This window comes from Mytilus californianus, unplaced genomic scaffold (assembly GCF_021869535.1).
Source record: "Mytilus californianus isolate M0D057914Y unplaced genomic scaffold, xbMytCali1.0.p SCAF_7, whole genome shotgun sequence".
NCBI classification, from domain to species: Eukaryota; Metazoa; Mollusca; class Bivalvia; order Mytilida; family Mytilidae; genus Mytilus; species Mytilus californianus.
The window spans coordinates 115,728,567-115,751,591 of NW_026262723.1; the positions used below are offsets into that span (position 1 = coordinate 115,728,567).

Sequence of the window (23,025 nt, forward strand, 5' to 3'; positions counted from 1 at the left end):
TATAAGAAGGAAAACATAATATTTTCCATATGCGGTGCAAAACCGTATTTCAATCTACAAAATATCATCAAAATCTATTATAAAGATATAAATACTACTTAAATTTCTTACATAAACAACATATTTAACTAAATGACATGCTTTATTTAGAAATTTCTACACAACACACAAAATTATGAATCACCTTGTAAATCCGGCATAATAAAGGGAAGTAATACTTGGTGTAATTCATAATAATTGAAAATCTACCCCTAACAAATAACCAATGAATAACTTCGTATATTTAACTGCTATAGTGAAAGGAAAATGTCAACAAAGAAGCATGGGAATTTTATATCAAAAAGATCTAAAGAATTACGAGCGAAAACAGGTAAAATTAAGCACCAAAATGTATGAAATTAAAAATCAAAATGTGTGCAATAACCACATCCGCCACACATCCATGGCACTTGTCTGGAATTCCTATATCAATTTATCATATCAAACTCACCTCATAATATGATAAGAATCCCTTTTCTTTTATGGTTAAACCTGCAGTACCCTGGCCAGCAGTAGGAGCACCCAATCCTGTCTCAGATGTATTATTCAATACAAAAGACCTTCCATATGTTGCCATACCCATTATAAGTTTTTCTTTTGGAGTACCGCCATCCAACCACTTTTTAACAGCAAAATCCTAAAAACAAACAATGTCAGCCTCAATACGTTGTACTATCCAGTGTAGAGTTTAAAACAAATGAAGCAACAAAAAGACTTCAAACAATGGGAAAACACATGCCGTATAGTAAGTAATAAACAATGGGAAAACACATGCCGTATAATAAGTAATAAACAGTGGGAAAACACATGCCGTATAATAAGTAATAAACAGTGAGAAAACACATGCCGTATAAAAAGTAATAAACAGTGGGAAAACACATGCCGTATAATAAGTAATAAACAGTGGGAAAACACATGCCGTATGATAAGTAATAAACAGACCCAACTTGACAAAATGTAAAACAATTCAAATGAGAAAACCAATGATCTGATTTATAAATAAACATAAACGATTATATAAATAACACATAGCTGAGAGGGTGATAGAGGCGAAGCCAATGTTGACAATGTCTTTTCGAGGGGTAACAATCTGCTCTATCACCCTATCAGATATGTGTTATTTAATTTATTATACTGAATGTTCTGCTATTACTGTCGATTAAATTTCAAATTTAAAGTAATAAACTATGACGTCTTGTACATAACAACCATCCGTATTTAATAAAGCGCACACTTGATCAAGCGTCTCCGTGAAGGGTAATAGAGTATTTACCATAGAATAGAGTAAATTAACACCCTCGTATACGCCAATCAAAATATTGCATTTTTACGTGAAGTATAATAAAAAAAAATATGACAGACAGCAACCCATGACTACCACTCCAGGGTTCTGATTTCAGATAGGCACACATAGAATGTGCAGGGCTAAACATGTTTACACTAAACTCTCCCTAGCCTGGGATATTGGTGTAACAAGACAACAGATAAACAGGCTGTAAAATCAGTTTAAAAGGATCGGCACGTAGAACAAAAGTCAAACTACAAAAAGAAACAAATACAAAAGACTCCAAGAACCGATGTAAGAATATTTGCAGCTGTTGAAAGCTAGTTCAAAGCCGATTACAATTAATAAATACATCATGATTTCAAGACCAGAATATCAAGTATTATTTGAGAAAAGCATGAACTTGTGTGATGTCAAAATATAAGTATCGACAAGATGAAGGACCATAAGCATTTAAAACTGTATAGCTATATACAGTTCGTAATGTTAAACTATTGATAATGATATTAATGTTAGTGCCAAAAAGACTATATTCAATTATCTTACTACAGTGTTAAACTGATAACCTTTAATAATAAGTTTATTCAAAGGTTCAATAAGTTAACTTGCATCGTATTTTCATTTACGGGCTCTCTAGACAACATTATCATACAAATTAGGAGGATATATCTGCTTTGTAATAAAGTTTCTACGGGCACAGCCAAACTTCTAAACTAAACATAGGTAGTTTTCTTGTCCTGATTTTATTCAAAAATGTAAGTATTAAATTCACAAATATCGAATGTGGTGGCAAATATACTACCGGTTCACCTAATAAACATGACATAACTATTATCATGGTTAAGAGTCAGAGTTGTATTCCTCTAACTGCTAAAAAAAACATTGATTGGTTGAAATTTGATGTTGATGTAGAAAACAGTTTTCTACGCAAGGAAATGCCTGTACCAAGTTCCATTCGTTTGATGTGTTTGAGCTTTTGATTTTGCCATTTCTAGGGACTTTTCGTTTTGAATTTTCCTTGGAGTTCGTTATTTTTGTTATTTTACTTTGTATTGCTTATGATAACATACCACATTATAAGCATCGTCTGGAGTTTGTGATTTATATAGTGGAGTATTACATTGTGTTCCATTATAAATACATACCACATTATAAGCCTCGTATGGAGTTTGTGATTTATATAGTGGAGTATTACATTGTGTTCCATTATAAATACATACCACATTATTAGCCTCGTATGGAGTTTGTGATTTATATAGTGGAGTATTACATTGTGTTCCATTATAAATACATACCACATTAAAAGCCTCGTATGGAGTTTGTGATTTTTTATAGTGGAGTATATCATTGTGTTCCATTATAAATACATACCACATTATTAGCCTCGTATGGAGTTTGTGATTTATATAGTGGAGTATTACATTGTGTTCCATTACAATTACATACCACATTATTAGCATCGTATGGAGTTTGTGATTTATATAGTGGAGTATTACATTGTGTTCCATTTTAAATACATACCACATTATTAGCCACGTATGGAGTTTGTGATTTATATAGTGGAGTATTACATTGTGTTCCATTATAAATACATACCACATTATTAGCCTCGTATGGAGTTTGTGATTTATATAGTGGAGTATTACATTGTGTTCCATTATAAATACATACCACATTATTAGCCTCGTATGGAGTTTGTGATTTATATAATGGAGTATTACATTGTGTTCCATTATAAATACATACCACATGATTAGCCTCGTATGGAGTTTGTGATTTTAGTATAGTGGAGTATTACATTGTGTACCATTATAATTACATACCACATTATTAGCCTCGTACGGAGTTTGTGATTTATATAGTGGAGTATTACATTGTGTTCCATTATAAAAATCACTATTCATGTCAAACGCCATTAGATTTATAAAGTCCAAATATCTGCAAAAAAAAAACATTTGATAAAGCAATTGTTAGGTGTGACAATTTTATTTTCCTCCAAGATATACACATTTGTGATCTGTATGTTGTAAACATAGATCAACTATAAAATCCAAGATGACAGAAAAGAAACTTCTTAAGTATTTGCATTCTACGGAATTCTATTGATTAATATAATATTGTCTTAAAGTTGAAATACTAATATGGAGTAACAAAAAAAATCCTAATTGAAAAGAAAATTACATGAATCTTCACCATAAATAATTGGAGGAAAAAAATTAAAACTTTACTCTGCTATTTTGCTGATTTCGTACGCAGTCTCTATTTCCGGCTTACTGGCTGCCACTGCTGCTGTTAACAACAGACGAGAACTACCATTTCTTAAATCTTCACTGTCATATTTTGTTCGTAATGTCTGCAAAAAGTAATTTTTCATCGATCAAACATTGATGGACAATAAATTATACTATAACAAAAATAGTATTAGCATTAACTACTCATATTTACTTATTTGAAATAGTCTACTATCAATTTATTTTGAATAAAAAAAAATATGTTCAATGAAGCTAAAAAAAATAATAAATCCTTTACTTATAAAAATAATGAGATGTAGTATGATTGCCAATGAGACAACTATCCACCAAATTTCAAATGAAATGAATGTGAGCAATTATAGGCAACCGAACGGCCTTCAACAATGAGAAAACCCCATACCGTTTTGTAGTTCTTAATATAAACCATTATATATTTGTAAACATATTACTGAACAGAAGATGCATTTTCTTTAAGATTTATTAATAGTTTGTACCTTAACTAAAGAAGTAAATCTCTGTCTGTCCTCTGGAGGGCTCCCTCTGTTGGCAGGATATTCCCAATCTAAGTCAAGACCATCAAAACCATTTTGTCTAAGGAATTTTATTGAATTTGTAGCAAATGCATCTAAATTTGCTTGGTTTGCCACCATACTGGTAAATGGTTTAGTACCATGATTCCATCCCCCAACAGCTAACAGTAGTTTTAAGTCAGGATTTTTACTTCTTACATCATGCATCATAGCATACTGACCTTGTTCTGAAATTGATATGTATGAAGTTATACTATTTTCAGCCAAAGTTGTTTTCTGAAAATTTTAAAACAAACTGTAACAAATAAAAAAGAAAATACTAGTTGCTCGATTGACTTTTACTTAATCACTGGTTTTGATAAACGTGTTCTTTTAGTATATATAGTAAAACACAACATCTAAATTTGGTTGATACAGAAATGTATCTTTTAAAAGAAGTAACGGATAATTCAAACGTTTAACCAACCAAAACATCGCTTTGTAATTTGACAAATATGCAATTCAATATGTTATAAAAATAAATAGAGACGGATTTATAAAAGTTTTCAAAACTTGTTTCCGAATCCCATATTTATTGCACTACTTTATTGTTATAATTTTTTCATAATAAATACTGTTTTAACTAAAAAAAAAAATTGAAGTCCCTATAAGAACAAAAACAATTAACACGAAATAGTAAAACAACATTTAAATCAAATAGTACGTCTGGTACCTCTGATATATCAATACTGGTGTCATAAAACAACCATGCTATCAAAGAATTACTACCACAACATCAATACTGGTGTCATAAAATAGACCATATTGTCAAAGAATTACTACTACAACATCAATACTGGTGCCATAAAACAACCATGTAATCAAAGAATTACTGTTACAACATCAATACTGGTGTCATAAAACAACCATGTTACCAAAGAATTACTGCTACAACATCAATACTGGTGTCATACAACAACCATGTTATCAAAGAATTACTGCTGCAACATCAATGCTGGTGGGGAGATGTATAATCATGTTATGGTGCCACAACGCTACAAGAAGCTATTTTCTCCTATAACAAAATTACAAAGCAGGAAATTTAAGACTGAATTCTAAAGGCCTTTTCGTTTCTTGTTTTGATGGGTTGTACCTTTGACGTATACACAAACTATCTTCCTTTATTCATTTCAAGTAGCAGTATATGACACACCACAGCAATAAACGTTGTTCCTGTTATGCCATTATTTTGTTGTAGAGAATAATTTAGTACATGTAAGTATGGGTTATCACCAATAGCCAGTTAATGGGATACAAACAAAAATATACATAGAACAAATATCGGTAACCAAAGACTTTACATTTAAACTAATGAAATTACCCCATGCACGAATGAATTTTACCCTATGCACTATTGAACCTATCCTATGCACTATTGACCCTACCCCATGCACTATTGAACCTACCCAATGCACATATGAACCTACCCTATGCACAATCGAACCTTCCCTATGCATAATTGAACTTACCCTATGCACTATTGAACCCTACCCTATGCACTATTGACCCTACCTTATGCACAATTGAACCCTACCTCATGCACCATTGAACCTACCCAATGCACATATGAACGTACCCTATGCACAATTGAACCTTCCCTATGCACGATTGAACCTACCTTATGCACTATTGACCCTTCATTTATAAACTTACTCCATGCACTATTAAGATCATTCCATTCATATGGTTTGATGTTATTGGATTCCACATTGGCGAAGGCATAGATCACGTGCGTGCATAGAAACGGATCTACATTATTGGCCCTGTACTTTCCGATTCCATTACGATACTGGGCCCAATTTGTAAAATAACATACTCTTTAGTAAGTTGCAGTGGCTGAAAAAGTATTTATGTGTTTAAGTACAGCAGTTTGTAGAGTAAATCTAGAAAAATAAAAACTAAAGTACCAAAATGCTCATTTCACATATTAGCATATCTAGCCATCAGGTTTTCATCAGAACGCTGTAATCACTTGTGTCTTAATTCTAATAAAAATTGATTTATAAACATTTGAATAAGAAAAAATATCATTTCAAAATCCTGCTTCTGGTGTATCTAAGCAATTTGTTATTCTAACTTCTCTATATCTTTTTGTAGAAACAAAACTGCATCAAAACTAGAAATTTTGATATGTGCAAATACTATTTATGATGTAGCTATAAGATTTGGCACAACTTCTTTCCTTCAATGCTCTTCAATTCAGTATTTAATTTGGCTCTCCAACTGTATTGATACGTGCGCTCTTGATGGGTATACTGGTGAGTATTGTGTAGACGGAAAGCGCGCCTGGGGTACCAGATGAGTTTTTTTTAACAAACTGGTCGATTTCACTGCGGTGGGCATTTTAAATAAGCGTAGCGGCCGATATTGATTTCAAAATAAGTATATTTTTTATTTGCTTTATTCAAATGTATTCTTTTCTCCGAATGTGACAGACCGAATAAGACTTATCACCGGGTTTGTACTTACATGAGCAACACGACAGGTGCCATAAGTGGAGCAGGATCTGCTTACCCTTCCAGAGCACCTGAGAGAATCCCCAATTTTTGGTGGGTTCGTGTTGCTCAGTCTTTAGTTTTCTATGTTGTATTTTGTGTACTGGTGTTTGTATATGATCTTTTTCTATGTTTGCCATGGCGTTGTCTGTTTATTTTCGACTTTTAAGTTTGAATGTCCCTTTGATATCTTTCGCCTCTCTTTTACAATTCTATCTTTTCTTATTGTTTTACTTGCGTCCGTGTTATTTTTGTGGTAAATAAAAATCTCATCAAAGGTATAAGTCCTATAATTTCAATGAATACGTCAGGCGCGAACTTCGTATTGTCAATGTATCAGCAACCAAACAACAAAGTACAGACATTTACTGTTACACCACTGTCCCAGGTTAGGGGGAGGGTTGATCGCTCACAAACATGTTTAACCCCGCCACATTCTTTATGTGCCTGTCCCAAGTCAGAAGCCTGTAGTTCAGTGGTTGTCGTTGGTTCATGTCTATCATATTTGTTTTTCGTTAATTGTTTTGTTATAAATTAGGCAGTTAGTTTTCTCAATTGAATTGTTTCATATTTTTCATGTCGGGGCCTTTTATAGCCGACTATACGGTATGGTTTTTTCTCGTTGTTGAAGGCCGTACGTTTGCCTATAATTGCTTACATCCACTTTATTTGAACTTTGGTGGATAGTTGTCTCATTGGCAATCATACCTCATCTCCTTATTTTTATATTTACCGTATAGTCCCCCCTTTAAATCAAAACTTACATGCTTCCAAACGGAAATTGTTTTTAAGGGTTGAAGGTGAATGTGATTTTTGTGTCGAGAACTTGACTTTTATACGGAAGGGACTTTTTTCCAAACTTATCTACTGCATTTAATCCACAGTAATTAACATAATAAATCGGAAAGAGAAGATGATACGTTAAACTTTTTTTTCTTACCTTCTGATAAAAGAAGAATCAAAACAATATAGCCGAACATAATCCACTGAAAAATAACAGAATTATAATTGTGAAGTTAACAGTAGGTGAAAGACAAACAAGGAAAACATCCACAGTGGCGAGTGTCACTTATACTCGAATGTGACTTACCGAATTAGACTTATCAACGGGTTCACACCTACATGAGCAACACGACGGGTGCCACGTGTAGAGCAGGATCTGCTTACCCTTTCCGAGTACCTGAGATCACCCCTGAAGTTTTGGTGGGCTTCGTATTGCTAAGTATTTAGTTTTCTATGTTGTGTTTTGTATATTGTTGTTTGTCTTTCGATTTTCATTTTTTTGCTTTGGCGTTGTCAGTTTTTCATAGACTTATGAGTTTGAATATCCCTTTGGTATCTTTTGCCCATCTTTTACTATTATTTTTTGACTAGATTGTAACCCAACCAAGCGCGGGTATGAAGGACACTTTAAATAAATATTCAATATAAATTAATGGTAAATTTTGAAATTATTAGAACCTAAGGTTCTAACTCCATCAAACAAAGTTGACCTTAGGTAATGTGGCTATATCTTTTAGGTCCCTTTTGGTTATGTAGCTCTTCACGATTTTATGCATTTTGAACATACTTTGCTTTCAAATTTTTGAGTTTTAGCGTTCCCGATGAAGGTTGAAGGCCATCGTACGAAAATACCATGGAGATATTCTCTGTACAAAGTTAAGCAGGCAGCAACTCAAACATAATAGATGTCAAATTTTCAGTTATCTGTAAGAAGAATATCTTACTGTTTTGAAGATGTCAATTTAAAAAACATTTGTAAATGTACAGTTTTTATTTAAAAACACATCATTATATGCGGTCGTTTCACACGTTATTCTGTAAATATCGTAGTTATATGTATATTGTGATTGGTTTTCATTAATCTATTATTTAGTTAAGTTATAGTATGTACTTACGCGGGTTATTTTTATAGGGCCCGCAGTTTATGTAGTCTGTTATTCTTGTATGTATATACTATATTTGTGTAATGAACTTTTACACAAATATTCGGCCAAAATAAAAGTGTTATTTATCGTCTTGTTTTTCATTCGGAGCCAGATATAATAAAGTTAAAATATACAAGTTCGGCAATGTTATCCCATCTTTTGAATCAAACACAAAAATAGTGAGAAGTACATGAAGAAAATCAAACGCATATAATCTAATCGTTTTTGTCGCAAAACCATATCTCCAACTTCGGAGTAGGTAGGAATTTACCCATATTTTTGATAGCCCAAAACACAATCTAAAATCAAAGTTAGAGGGGCTTCCAACAACAAGATTTCTACAAAAACAACCTGTAAAACGAAAGCACCATATTAAAAGATATATCTGGGTTAGGGAAAAAACCAATCTACCGATATCGTGTATATCTAAATTTTCCCGCCAGACTGGTCAAAAGGAAGTAATTTTACTGCCGATTTGTAATCGTATTGAAATGAAGCCTGAATTTGTTAATTGTCGGAAATATGATAATTGATAACCGAAAAAAAAAAAAAAGACTATCATTGCAGGCTGCGCAACTGTTATACACAACTGCATGTAAACGCAATTTATTAAAACATCTAAGAATGATTGATTTGTGACTTAAAAAATGAACGAAAAAAAAAAGGTTTGTGCTTGTAAGATGCTTATAATGCTAGAACAATCTTCACAATATAAACTATATCTCTTGTAGTTTGAGCCATGTATTTGAATTCTTTGTAGTTCTATTATATATAGTATGTACATCGTTAACAAAAGAATCCTTCATTAAAGAGGGTCTGGATTGGAGTTCTTCAATTCTGTATTCTTAAATTTTGAAGCGATTTTTCTCTTTTCTTTATAAATTTTGCATATCATTCTCCATTCTTTGTATTTTAGCACCAATTATTCTATAATCTTTATCTTTTTTACGCTATTTTTCTCTATTCTTTATTTTTGTTGTTGATTTATCTGTACATTTGGCCCATCATTCTCTATTCTGTAAAGCCCATCCAAACCCTCATTAAAGTTAATTGCACAGTATGGTATCGTCTGAAATCTTAGAAATGATCTCTTATTGAATGTAATCATATAGCAATTTTGTCACAATGCGTTTCAGAAATTACGGAACTTTAGATACCTAAATTTGCTGCCGTGGCAAATCCTGACTCATTGCTATCTATTTCCGTACCAAATAAAGTCATGAACTAGAAACCACAACTGTTTACTGTTGATCAAATTTCATAAATTCATTTAGAAAATAGAAGTCGAGGTAAAACAAACCTGCGAGAATCGCATAATCTCCAAAAGAAGCGAGACCGTGTGCATTGAAAGGGTATCCTGGTATGAATGCATCACCCGCCATTGTTTATCACATTCTGTTAAAATGTCACATCCAGAATTGAGACACCATCGGTAAAATGGATAAGACGAATATTATAGTATCCAAAGATCGAAGACCTCGAAACACATCACTAGTGAGTTTAAAGACAGTCACATCGTATCAGTCAAACAATTCGTGATGGTGATCGTAAAACTAACGTAGCGTCAATTTCAGTCGTTCTTTCGTATAACTGTGTTGGAGCAGATTTATTACTATACTATATATAAAAATATTAATTTTCGCGAACCATTTAGGTCATGGCAATTCCAAAAATTCCCAAGAGTAAGGAGAGTTGTACAAATAATGTGAATACACAAAACCCCGATCCAATTTATCTTTTGCTAAAAGTGTTCATCATTTTCTGTTTTGTATCTACTAATAACCTTCCATTTTTCTATAATTCCTATTTAAGTGTGCAAAAAACTGCATTAAAAATAGATATTCCCAAAGTTAAAATTCGACTGATTGGTTGTTACAATAAGAAAAATACAGAAATAATACGACAGTAAAAAATAGTACACGTACATTGACTTAATTATGTCATTGTTTCAAAATCTGATACAAAACCACAACTATTCGTGTGTGAATGATTGAACGGTTTTAAAATGTACAACAATTACTTCAATTAATTTAAAACCCTGACCTGCTTTGGTCAAAAGATGGTCCACTGCAAATCAGAAGTGTAGACGATGAAGTGAACTCGTGAAATACATTTGTACTACAAAAGGACGAAACGGTTTCATTGGTCATTAACAACCTTTAGCTTGAAAGATCCGTCTATTTCTTTTCTGATTAGGAACACGAGATTATACACATGTTTACATTATACAAGATGTACTGCTTGTCATTATCAGTGTGGTAGTCCTTATATCAAAATTGTAAACAGAATAATTTGTTATCAATTTCAAAATCTTTTCAAGGGACTACGAGTTACACATTGAGGTCAAACAGTCATTTGAAAACACAGTTGTTGAATACCGATTCTTACCTAACAATATTGGTGGATAATTGAAGACATTAAAACGTATTGGTGGTTTTTTCTTTTAAATTGTTTCACGTTTTTGTTATGTCGCGGCCTTTTATAACTTACTATACGGTTTTGGTTTGAACATTGCTTAAGGCCGTACGTAGACATATAGTTATATTACATTCCTGTACTTTGGTCCCTGGTGGATAGTTGTCTAATTGACAATCGTACCACATCTCCTTATTTTCATAGCAATAAGATTTCACGGTTTATTAAAACATAATAAACAAATGATATATTCCATTTCTATCTGCAAGAATCTCGTCCTCCATTCGTGTTTTTTGACATCACTGAATGTAACTTCTATATATGTCTTATTTACCATCCTTTATGTTGTGAAATCCTACTGAAAATAAAAGACAGACTTGCTCATGATATTGTTAAAAAGTGCTACATACTTTTATACCTGCATTTTACAGTAAAAGCTATTTTTGTTCTTCTTTCTGGCATTTTGTATATATTTTTTCATGTTTAAGATTGAAAAAGGATGGATACGATATATAAAAAACAACAACAAAACACAAAACTTAACAAAACAACCAAGTTTTACCCGGTCGAATGTTCTTTTTTTAGTCCCAAGTTATGAACCTCCTCAGTGATTATTGTTTGTTTTGTTGTATCTCAGTTCTTTTTGTCGTTTAGGGAAGATGGTGTTGGAAACAGAAATTAGATAGTCTCTATAAAAATTACCAACTTTTCGAGACTAGGGGAATGTAGAATATGACATATTGTTTTGACACAGTTCATTTGTTTCTATGGCCAGTTAACATTATAGAGATCGTTTGCCGTCATTCACTTTTAATTGTAAGTTTTGAACTAACTTTGTACCTCATTAGGACCATTGCTATTGTCTATACTTTTAAAAACTGTAGAAAATGTAATGTACTCTATCATTGCAATTTGAGAGTCATGATCATTCAACTTAAAATATATTACGATTTTATATCTGCCAACAACACGTTAACAATAGAAATTCATTTGAAGAATTTAAATTGTGTAATTTGTGTAGTATATTAACTAAATGATAGTTTATTCATATGTAAAGAACATGTCAATAATTCATAAGAAAGGGTAACAGTAATCACCAAAAATACTGGACAGCACAACAACACCAACCACCAACACACAAACCTCAAAGCAAACACAAACAAAAAAGGACGCACAAACAAGAAGCAATCAATGAGCAATAAAAAAAAAGTCGACAAAACACAACATAAAAAAAACAAAGCCTGTGCAACACGAATACAGAAACAAATAAAAAGGAACGAAAACCCTACAAAAACAACTGAAATTAAAAGAGAGGCAAAAGATACCAAAGGGACAATCAAACTCATAAGTCGAAAAATAACCTGATAACGCCATAGCTTAAAAAGAAAAAGACAAAACAACGGTACACAAAACACAACATAGAAAACTAAAGACTGCGCAGAGGGGTAACTAGCTAATTTGTATTCAGTGACTGTTGTGCTGCAATAATTTTTATTTTATGTAATTTGGTTTTGGACTTTCCAATAAAGAAATAAGTTACCAATATCGATATGTGTTCTACCTATTTTTTTTACATGGAAATAACATTTTAAAACATATCACTTTTTGTCTCAGATTACGGTAAAATCAAATTTCTTTTTAATGACTACGGCATGCGCAGATAAACTTTGTATAGTACATGTAAGCACGTATACCTTTCACAGAAAAAATACGAACAACTTTAGTTGAATAAGGTAAGTTTTAATGTTAATTTACAATTATCAAAATTGTTTTGTCGTGTAGAAACTCAACATGAACACTCTTTTAGAACATTGTATTTGACATCAACCTAAACTTGCATTAAAACGAAGTTTTTGAAATGTCCAGGTCCGTTTGCGAATGAAGGTCTTTACTCTTCTTGCGAAATGCGAAAACAGTCGAAATAATCTCATGTTGTATGGTCCAAAAAGTGCGGGTCAGGAAAATTGCTGAACGAAATTAACCGAATATCTTGTTTTCATTAAATTAGATTTATAGAATGTATATATGTTTGTGCAAACATTGTTTCAGCGGTGAACATTTGTTTTAATTTGATTATGTTCAGTTGAACGATGCTCACTCATTGGTTTATCAATCACCAACGATTCAATAGGCCACGTAAAGAATAAAACTGGTTTAACACTAAGGTTGAGATTGCCTTAGTCGTATTTAGCACAACTTTACGGATTTTCGGTTTTTAGCACTCTTCAATTTTGTATTAAATTTAGCCTTCCAACTGTTTGCCACTGATGAGTCGTCTGTAAAAATAGAATTCAGAGTACAATTTTAACATATTAAGATTAAATTTAATTTTATTCAGATAAGAATAAAGAGTTGTGGCATGATTGCCAATTTAACAATTACCCACCTGACATTGAAAAGGGTGTGGATGTAGGCAACTTTAGGTCGCTGTACGGCATTCAACAATTAGCAAAACCCATTCCGTATAAGAGGCCAAAAAAGGCACCGGCATAGCAACATTGAAAACATTCAAACGAGAAACCCAACAGCAAAATTTAAACGAAAACAATAAATGAAAAACAAATATGACAGACAGCATCCAACGACTTGATATAATATAATTATTTTATTTATTTTTTTAAGAATGAAGCTGTTTATTTTGTTGGTGTTTGTAATGGCGGTTGATGCTCTTGATTCTTGTAACACATATCAAGAACGTAAAATCATTAAACAACTTCAATATCATATCCTGGCTTTCACGAAATCTGTCGACACTTTGAAAACTGGCCTTAAAGGTTAGTACTAACCAAGATCTTTTGCAATTTTGATTGTAAGTTATACACCACGTTTTATACAAAAGTTTTTATAGTTAAAGTAAAATCAGATATTTCAAACGTCAGCAATCTATCATTATAAATTCAATTGCACATTTTTCTTAAAAAGTTTTTAACTCTGTATTTGCAAAAACGAGTCTAGATCAAATTGTCAATTATGCTAAGCCAAGTCAGGCTTTTTTTTAAAACAAAATTGATACTTTAAAAGCATTGCAAATTTGTAAATCCTAGAATAGTATTTTTTATTATTGATGCGCAAAGATCAGAAACACAGTTTGGCAGTATTTGGCCACAGCTTTATTACAAACCACACAATTATAAATCCATATAACTAGATAAACAGTTAAGATATATATATATATATATATATATATATATATATATATATATATATATATATATATAACAGATAGATAATTAGATAGATAGATAAATGAACGTAGTCGCTTTTCATATTGGCACACTACAAAAAGATAACTAGATAACTAACTAGATAACTAACTAGATAACTAAATATTTAATAAATGAAGCATCCAATAAAATAAAATGAATCCTGGGACACAGAGATTCATAATTTTTTGTGTGGTGGGTCCTGGGATACAGAGACCCCCAATATCAAATGTTTTGGATGCTTAATGAAATATGCGACAAAATGACGCATAGGTAAAGTAAACGCAGCAAAATGTGCCCATAACTTAATACAGTACAAAATGTTCATATAAGCGGGCGTATGAAGGTATATATCTAAAACATATAGTCTTGAAACAGAACACGCACATTACGTTGAGATGGTACAGCTGTACCAGCAAACTACGGACAACAGACAAGTACACAGTGGATACTAAACTGATACGCTCCATATACAGTGACTGTTTAGTTGACGTCTCACACCTTTAATTGTAGCAGGAACATTCTGAAAAAAATATATCAAGACACAGCAAAAATTTGTCCATATATAGTATGCAATGTTGAAACAAATAGTGGTGGGTGGGTTTTTGAAATCACCAAAATATATCCGTCTGCTTCCGTCGAATGTAGCTATTGAAAAGATTGCATGCGCAGTCATACTGCGCGTGATCAATCAGATAAGTGATAACCCACATTAGACAAAAAGTAGAACGGCCAATGACACACATAGCTTACACTAATAACCGAATTTATTCTGAATCATAAATTCTATTATTATTGATGCGCAAAGATCAGAAACACAGTTTGGCAGTATTTGGCCACAGCTTTATTACAAACTACACAATTATAAATCCATATAACTAGATAAACAGTTAATATATATATATATATATATATAACAGATAGATAATTAGATAGATAGAGAAATGAACGTAGTCGCCTTTCATATTGGCACACTCCAAAATGATAACTAGATAACTAACTAGAGAACTAAATATTTAATAAATGAAGCATCCAATAAAATAAAATGAATCCTGGGATACAGAGATTCATAATTTTTTGTGTGGTGGGTCCTGGGATACAGAGACCCCCAATATCAAATGTTTTGGATGCTAAATGAAATATGCGACAAAATGACGCATAGTTAAAGTAAACGCAGCAAAATGTGCCAAATTGACCAAGGCAGTCCTAAATGACTGACGAGTCAACCGCCATTCAAAGCGGATAGAGCTGCGTAAAAGATGTGTGCCAAATACAATAATCATATAAGATATATAAGAGCTATACATATTTAATAAAAACTGAATTCAAATGAATATCATACAATTTCATGATTTACATTCGGGAAAAGTATGTGGCGAGTAGACAAGGAAGGCCTCTAAAGCGCCCTGAATAGTGTTTAGAAAAATGTAATTACCAATATCAGTCAAATGTACACCATCTTGACATATAAATGTAGAATTAGGAGATATATCGGGGTATCGTATGTAATGTCCCCCTTGGCGAATGATATAACTTGCTAGCGAGCTGTTTATTTTCTGCCTGGATCTATCCATTGCTTCAGTATCAGCGGAGTAACGCCAAGTGAGTCTTGGCAAAATTTGTGACCATACCAATGTGCTATTCAGTAAAAGTTCTGAAACTTTCTTCAAATAATTTTTTAGTCTATTACGTAACACTCCTGTCTTACTTTCTCCTAAATCATTTCCCCCTATGTGTAATACTAGATATTGTTGGGGGTTCCTCATATCTAAGCATCAGCTTGATCCTATTTAGTAGATCATTAAGCCTCATTCCGCTTTTATCCAACCACCACAGCCGAACACCATTTTGATCTTGTCCAAGATTAATGCCACCTGGTCTTGTTCTAGCTTGAACAAATGCATTTTTCACCTAGGAGGAACCAACAATCCAAATTGTAGTTGGTGAACCTGAAATTCTTAAATAGCGGTTAGTCCCACTAAAGTGATTGCAAGTTCATTACACAAAATTGTAAATAAATCTAACAGTTATAGACATTGTTGTATTCGAATATATGAACGAAATGAATCAGACTTCCACCTACCCATGGCCTGAATTTCAGAATCAGATAAGCCATTCATGGCACCGCTTGTGGCAGCACCTATCCTGAAAGAATGAGAACTATATTTTGCTTGACTTAAACCCAAAATATTCAGTGACTTTTTTAGGACTCCCGAAAATTGGTATCTAGTGATAGGGATTCCATAAAAATGACAAAACAGTTGACCAGCGACATTTGGTCTAATTTTTAAGTAATTACGTAAAGCGAAAACTGCACAAACATCACCAGGCCTATCATCAATAACAATTGTAGTTCCTGTACAGCACTGGTCAGTCTTAGATGAACGTAAGCGGATTTCAATACTGGATAGATTTATCTTAATGTCTTTATAATCAAGTGCATGGGATTGGGTTGAGGCGTGTTTTTGGTCGGTTAGTTCGCCACCTCTAAGGAAACCAAAAAAGGCCAAGGAAAACGAAGCTTGGAAGAGTTTAGTTTCAAAATCATTATGACAAACAGCAGGTAGAACGTTATTAATTTTTGACAATAAATCACGCGTTATGGGTAACCTAGCATCCTTTGGTCGACGCTGTGAACGCCTCATTCCTTCGAGTAGCTTTCTGACAACAAAAGCATTAAAGCAGTCAGTATAATTGTTAATCTTACTGAAAAAACTCAACCCAGAGATATACGATTTGACAGTTGAGGCCGCAGTTCCAGTGAATGACATATAGGCAATATAGTTAGTTATGTGATGTAATGGAATAGGCCATAGATCTTCGAATTGGAATAAGGCCCTAAAATCATTAAATGACCGTAAAGTTTGTTGGTAAACCTTTACCGTATTAGGTGCGACTGCTGATACAATTAGTCGGTCAATTTCAGTTTAGAGATCAGGTCTATGAACTCCCGAGGGACTATTTCCGGTGTATCCTCCGCCAATGGTGCTAACCTTCTGAACTTGTCTAACTGAAAGCGAGAGAGAGCGTCAGCTATATTATTTTTGGCACCTACAATATGTTTTGCCTTGAACTGAATGTTGTAATGCATGGTACGCAACACGAATGGTCGAATTATTGACATTACTCGTTTTGATTTTGATGTTCTCTTGTTTAGTATATCAACCAACGCGATATTGTCTGTACGAAACAAAATCTTACTATTTTTCAAAAGAGGAGCCCATATACAAAGTGCTAGAAGTATAGGAACGAGCTCCAAAAATGTTATGTCTTGTAAAATGTTTAATCCTTCCTACGAATCTGGCCATTTAAACTGTACCCATTTTCTGTTAAAGTAAGATCCACAACCAAGTTCAGCATTACCTGCACTATCAGTAAATAGTTGCAAAATATCATTATCTGTCCAATTCAGACCAAGAATCTCCATTAAAAGATTTTAAGAATTCTAACCATACCATGACGTTCTCTCGAATTTCAGAGGTAATTCAAACTGAGAAAAATGGTTTCTTGACCCTAAATGATGCAATAACATCATGAAATCTCCGCAAAAATGCTCTAGAGGATGGCACAGCACGTGAACAAAAAGCTTATAACCCAACTAGCGACTCGAAATCCTTAAATTTAATCTTCCGCTTTATTGTCATTGGTTGAAGTTGAGAACGTAATTTAATAAGCTTGGCCACTGGAATACGAACTACCATGTCAACTGTGTCTATTTCTAAGCCAAGAAAAGTTAATCTTGTAGTAGGGTGTATTGTTTTGTCCTCGGCTATAGGCACGCCTAACTCATTAAAAAGTTCTGTAAAGGTGTTCATTAAAACCAAGCAGTCATCCGAATTTGCAGAACCGCCGAATATGAAATCATCTAAATAATGCTTACTAGTAACTGAATGCTTACCAGCAGATGAAACAACCAACCAATGCAGGAATGTAGAGAATTTTTCAAACAAGGCGCAAGCAATAGAACAACCGAATGGAAGGGATTTGTCCACATAAAAATTACCATCAAAATATATTCCAAGTAAATCGAAATCACCTGGAGAAATAGGCAAAAGACGAAAAGCGGACTTTATGTCCTGAACCCCAAGTCTGGCCCCCTTGCCGAGAGATGACACCATGTCGATTACTTCATCAAAGGATGTGTTCTTTACAGATGTTTCATTGGGATTGACAAAGTCATTGACACTACAACCGTTTGGAATATAGAAGACTTTTCGAAAGAAAAATTGTATGAAAGCTTAGTTTGGACATTTTTATAGCAATTCAAAATTACTACCTATCACCTTTAGCATGACAACAACAATAAAATTTCTATACAAACTGTTAAGACTGATTATTCACGATAACTCTGAAGTGGAATTAAGTCTTATAGGCTTGTAAGTATGCTTTATTTTATCACATTGCACTTTCACGACTTGACTGTGGTTATCTACAGCAGTTTGTTCAAATTTATGACCAGTTGAACAGTTTGGTTTTTTAAAACAAATTGCAATTTGGTCAGAGTTTGAATAAGTTGCAATAGGTGGAGAGCAACACTCACAGTCAAGTCACAGTAATTAACTGAACTTTAGTAAACTACGTTTACACTTATTTTCACTCGTATCTTACCTATACTAAACATGACTAATCGTACTAATCTGGAAAGTCTAGAGCGAGTACGTTTCAGATTATGTCGACATGGTAGCTAGAAACTCTTGATGTCGAGATCGCTAATGCTAAAAATAATCATGTATGGTCCAGATTGGGTGCAACAGAAATCAGACAAATGGAAATATCTGCATCATGTGGAGTACAAATAATTACTGTCAGAATTACAACAGATTAGGACAAATCAAATAGAATTCAGTACAACCAAGATAAGAATATAGTCTGTTCAGACTGTCCCTCTATCACCCACCATTACACCATTACATTTGTACTTTGAATAAGGAATGCAGATTTGATTCAAACAATATTCACGGTCGAATATCTTTATTAATTTTAGTTCCTCGCGACTCTTTTTGAGTGAGTGTTGGTGTTTAACGCCAATTCAGCCCATTTGTCTATTAAAATAATTTTGAAAAACTAGACACATGTGGAAATTCTGAAAATTGATCTTCATGCATATATTTCGTTTCTTTTATGCATTTTGACTTATAAGTATTTTTATATGTTTAGCTATTTTCTTACCTTCAGTTTCATTTTCTGGATGGATTTATGAGATTTGACCCTCGGAAAACCATTACTGCCCCAGGAACCTCATGAGTAGTTGTCTTATGTCATGTTGGAGAATAAGGTGTTAATGGCAGATCCTTGATTCATTCTACTAAATTCATTCACAACGTTCAGACTCGGGACGATTTAGAACTTTACATATTTTGCCTACACCTGTTGAAGACTGTATGTTGCTCTCTAGATGTTTTTCGTCATTCGATGATTTGTGTCGTTGGGTAGCTGTTTCAATGACGTATACCCGACATCTTCTTTTATTCATAGTCGCGATCAAAAGGTAAGCATTGCATTGCAATTTGAAGTTCATTTATGTATTTTTCAATAGTTTTTATCTGTAATAATAGAATTATATAGATGTTAACATGTTATAGTTAATTTTATTGACCATTACCAAATCTATAATAAATATCCTGCAGAAAAATTGTATTTGCAAATTTTTAAAAATATATTCTTGAAGCCATTCGAAAGCCCCAAAAAATACTGTTATGTTGGAATTATGTAGACTTTCTTTGTGTTTCAATATTGTGAAAGCTATGGTTAACCATAATTATCGATTAAAGAAAAATCAGTTAATATATCAACTGCAAGAAAGTGTTTTTCAAGAATTAAAATAACTATCTGATACCAGAAAGCCTTCATGGTGTGATGCTTTTCATGTTGTATTAAAATAACATTTTCTGCAAACCTAGGGAACAAGCAAAACCTAGATGTAAATATTAAGTTTGTTATAAATGGGAACATGAATTACAAATGCATGCTGGTAGTAAACTATGTACTTATGTACTGTTTTAAAGTAACTTTGGCTGTCAGAAATATTTATATAAAATTCAGTGCTGATATAAAAAAAAATACAGTATTGCGTGTGTCATCAGCACACAGTCAAGATTAAAAAGGGAAGTTGCGTGGTAATCCTCGACACGAAGGTCATGTCCCAGATATTCAATCTCTGAAGTTAAAGATGAATTACATTTTCTTCTGAATTACACTTCACCCACAAAGTAATGAGAGAAGCCTACTATTACTGTGTGCTAGGGAATATTGTGCAAACTGCGATAAGTTGACTTCCAAGGATCGGTTTATTTGGTTAATGAATAATGAAAATAAAGATATCGTTTTTTAAGCTGAATGCTGTATGCTTTAATGAAGAAAAAAAATGAAAAATCCAGATAATTTATCCCATTTTCTTAATTATATTTTTTTTGTGATTTATCCTCAGAGAATTGGGACAAAATGTGCCATATGCTGCATCGTCATAATTTTTTTCCAAATCAAGATAAATTTTGCACCAAATTTTAACAATACACATAAAAATTTCATTTGAGCACTTGCCCTTGACGAATCTTGCATTTGGATGACTGTTTAATATTCTTTTTCATTTGCATCAGTCACGAGGAGGACTGAAATGGGGGTTATGGTTTTTTCCTAAAAAAATATTCTGATCCTCAATTTGATGAAAAAAGGTATTGTGGTCAAGCAGACGACAAAAAATGTTACTTTTTCCATTATAAACTTTATCTCTCCATGCACGCAAGCAAACTCGAACCATCAAAATATCATATAACAATCAGTGATTGTACAAGTAATACTTTCCTTTCAAAATATTTATAACTGTAAAAACACGATAGTAACACTGAGCACAAATATAGCCAATTCATTACCTTCCAACTGTTGCTGTCAACATAGTTTTTACTTCACGCTATAGTATCCATTTCCTGATATTTGTTTTCCAATAATTTTAAATCATTCTTGGGTGACATTATCTTTCAATTTCAACTTTTTTATGGCCTTGAAATGTGTTTTTTTTTTTTTTTTTTTTTTTAATCTTAAACTCAATAATAATAATAAGCAAACAAAACCAAATAATATAAGAATAAGGATATGTGACACGATTACCAACAAGACAACTATTCATTAATGACCAAATTGAGAGTGTAAATAACTATAGAGCACAGTTCGGTATTCAACAATGAGCAAACTCCATACCTTGTAGCAAGCTTAATTTAAAAGTCCCGGCATTACAAAATGTTAAAACTCAATAAGAGAAATTCAACGGCTAGACAACGAACTGTTTACTAGGGTGATAAAACAAATTTTGCGGCTGACGAAAAATAAATTGTTAACTGCTTGTGCACGTCCTGAGGGAAATAGTTCATGCAAATTCAGGCGGAATTCAAATTAAGGTTGACTATTTTGGTCAGCCACTGAACTGAATCAAATTTTAGCAGATATATTTAGAGATTCTTGGGATGATTATATTTTTTTTTGGTGTTTTTATCGGGTGAAAATTATAAAATGTTGTTAATGTATCATTTTCTAGGGATTTCGAAAATCCCGTCAAGAAATCGTAAAACAATTTTAAGGATCAGTGATCAGTTTCTCAAAAAATCTCACGACTAAAGTTGATCGCAAGTATACTGAATTGTTCATGAATTACGATCAACTTTAGTCGTCAGATTTTTTGTGAAACTGATCACTGACAAAATTGCATCGTTGGAATCAGACACAGCGCTTATTGTATATATAAAAATATTTCTATTTATTGCACTTCTCGGTATATTGCATATATAATGGGCTTACACATATTCAGTTAGCTATGTACATACTAGTACATATCATGATGTACAATCCAGAGAGGATAATGCCTCAAAGGTGTAATTTATATGTTAATGAACAACGGCAGTGCAAACGATGACCATTTGAGTCATGATAAAATTGATAAAAAGAAGCTTTAAAGTAAGAATTATAGTAAGAAATATGATTTAAGAATAATTAGGGATGCTGACTGAAAATATTGATGAAACAGTGTATCTGTGGTTACTCTGATTTTACTTAAACATATTTCCTGACTGTACTAATTCAGGCTATCTGGAGCATGTGCCTTTACTGTTATTTATGTATTTCTACTTACTCTGAGGAGTCGGTGTTTGTTGGTTGGTGTGGTCTTTTATAGTGTTCAATATTTTTGGTAATTCCAAGTATTCTTTTATGCATTACTATGACAGAGAAAGCATGATTGATTTTTTTAACAGGTTCATCATTTTAAAAATGATGTTTCATTTCAGGAAAAAACTTTCGATAGTCACATCCTCTCTTTCACAGAATTGATAGTGTAAAATTTGTCAACTGCTTTCCACTCCTTTTGAAAATTATGTTGAAACATCAAGACTACTTCTGCAATATTGAACAAATGATGATAGTTAGTGTAAATTGATTAAAATTTTATGAAAATATATTCATTTTTTGCCATAGCGTTGTCAGTTTTTTTTCGAATTATGGGTGTGAATGTCCCTTTGGTATCTTTTGCCTCTCTTTTAGACAATTTTTTAACAAAAGATGTTTTTAATATATTAAACTACAGCTTGATTATCCTGACTTTCTGTCAGAATCAGACTTGTTGTTTTCAACGCGTAACTGTCGTTTTTCTGTCGCTTCTTGTTGCATTATATAAAAACCCAATGATATGATGGAAAAGGCTTTTAATTGTAAAATCTTTGAATGTAACAGTTATTCAATCAGACCATAGTAATTTGTTGCTATTATAAATATTTAAACGCCAGATTTATGCTATGTAAATCAATTTAAGGAAAGGAAAATAAACATTTTGTCATTTTTTAACTTATGTAACAAC

General features: G+C 32.7%; 3 protein-coding genes across 3 annotated transcripts in view; 2 read left to right on the forward strand and 1 right to left on the reverse strand.

The window, feature by feature from the left end:
- Window positions 1-23,025, forward strand: part of LOC127707538 (chitinase-3-like protein 1) — a 59,405-nt gene that overhangs the window by 30,107 nt on the left and 6,273 nt on the right. The gene's annotated exons all lie outside the window — the stretch shown is intronic.
- Window positions 1-23,025, reverse strand: part of LOC127707550 (chitotriosidase-1-like) — a 49,800-nt gene that overhangs the window by 7,017 nt on the left and 19,758 nt on the right. Inside the window, exons 2-5 of the mRNA XM_052212145.1 lie at window positions 4,071-4,333; window positions 3,553-3,677; window positions 3,148-3,262; window positions 491-676 (exon numbers count right to left, since the gene is read on the reverse strand). Of these exons, the coding sequence (XP_052068105.1) occupies window positions 491-676; window positions 3,148-3,262; window positions 3,553-3,677; window positions 4,071-4,316 (672 nt within the window). The 5' untranslated portion in view covers window positions 4,317-4,333. The remainder of the gene's footprint in view (window positions 1-490; window positions 677-3,147; window positions 3,263-3,552; window positions 3,678-4,070; window positions 4,334-23,025) is intronic.
- LOC127707552 (perlucin-like protein) overlaps window positions 12,694-23,025 on the forward strand; it is a 204,840-nt gene continuing 194,508 nt past the window's right edge. Inside the window, exon 1 of the mRNA XM_052212148.1 lies at window positions 12,694-12,716. The gene's annotated coding sequence lies outside the window, so the exon portion shown is untranslated. The remainder of the gene's footprint in view (window positions 12,717-23,025) is intronic.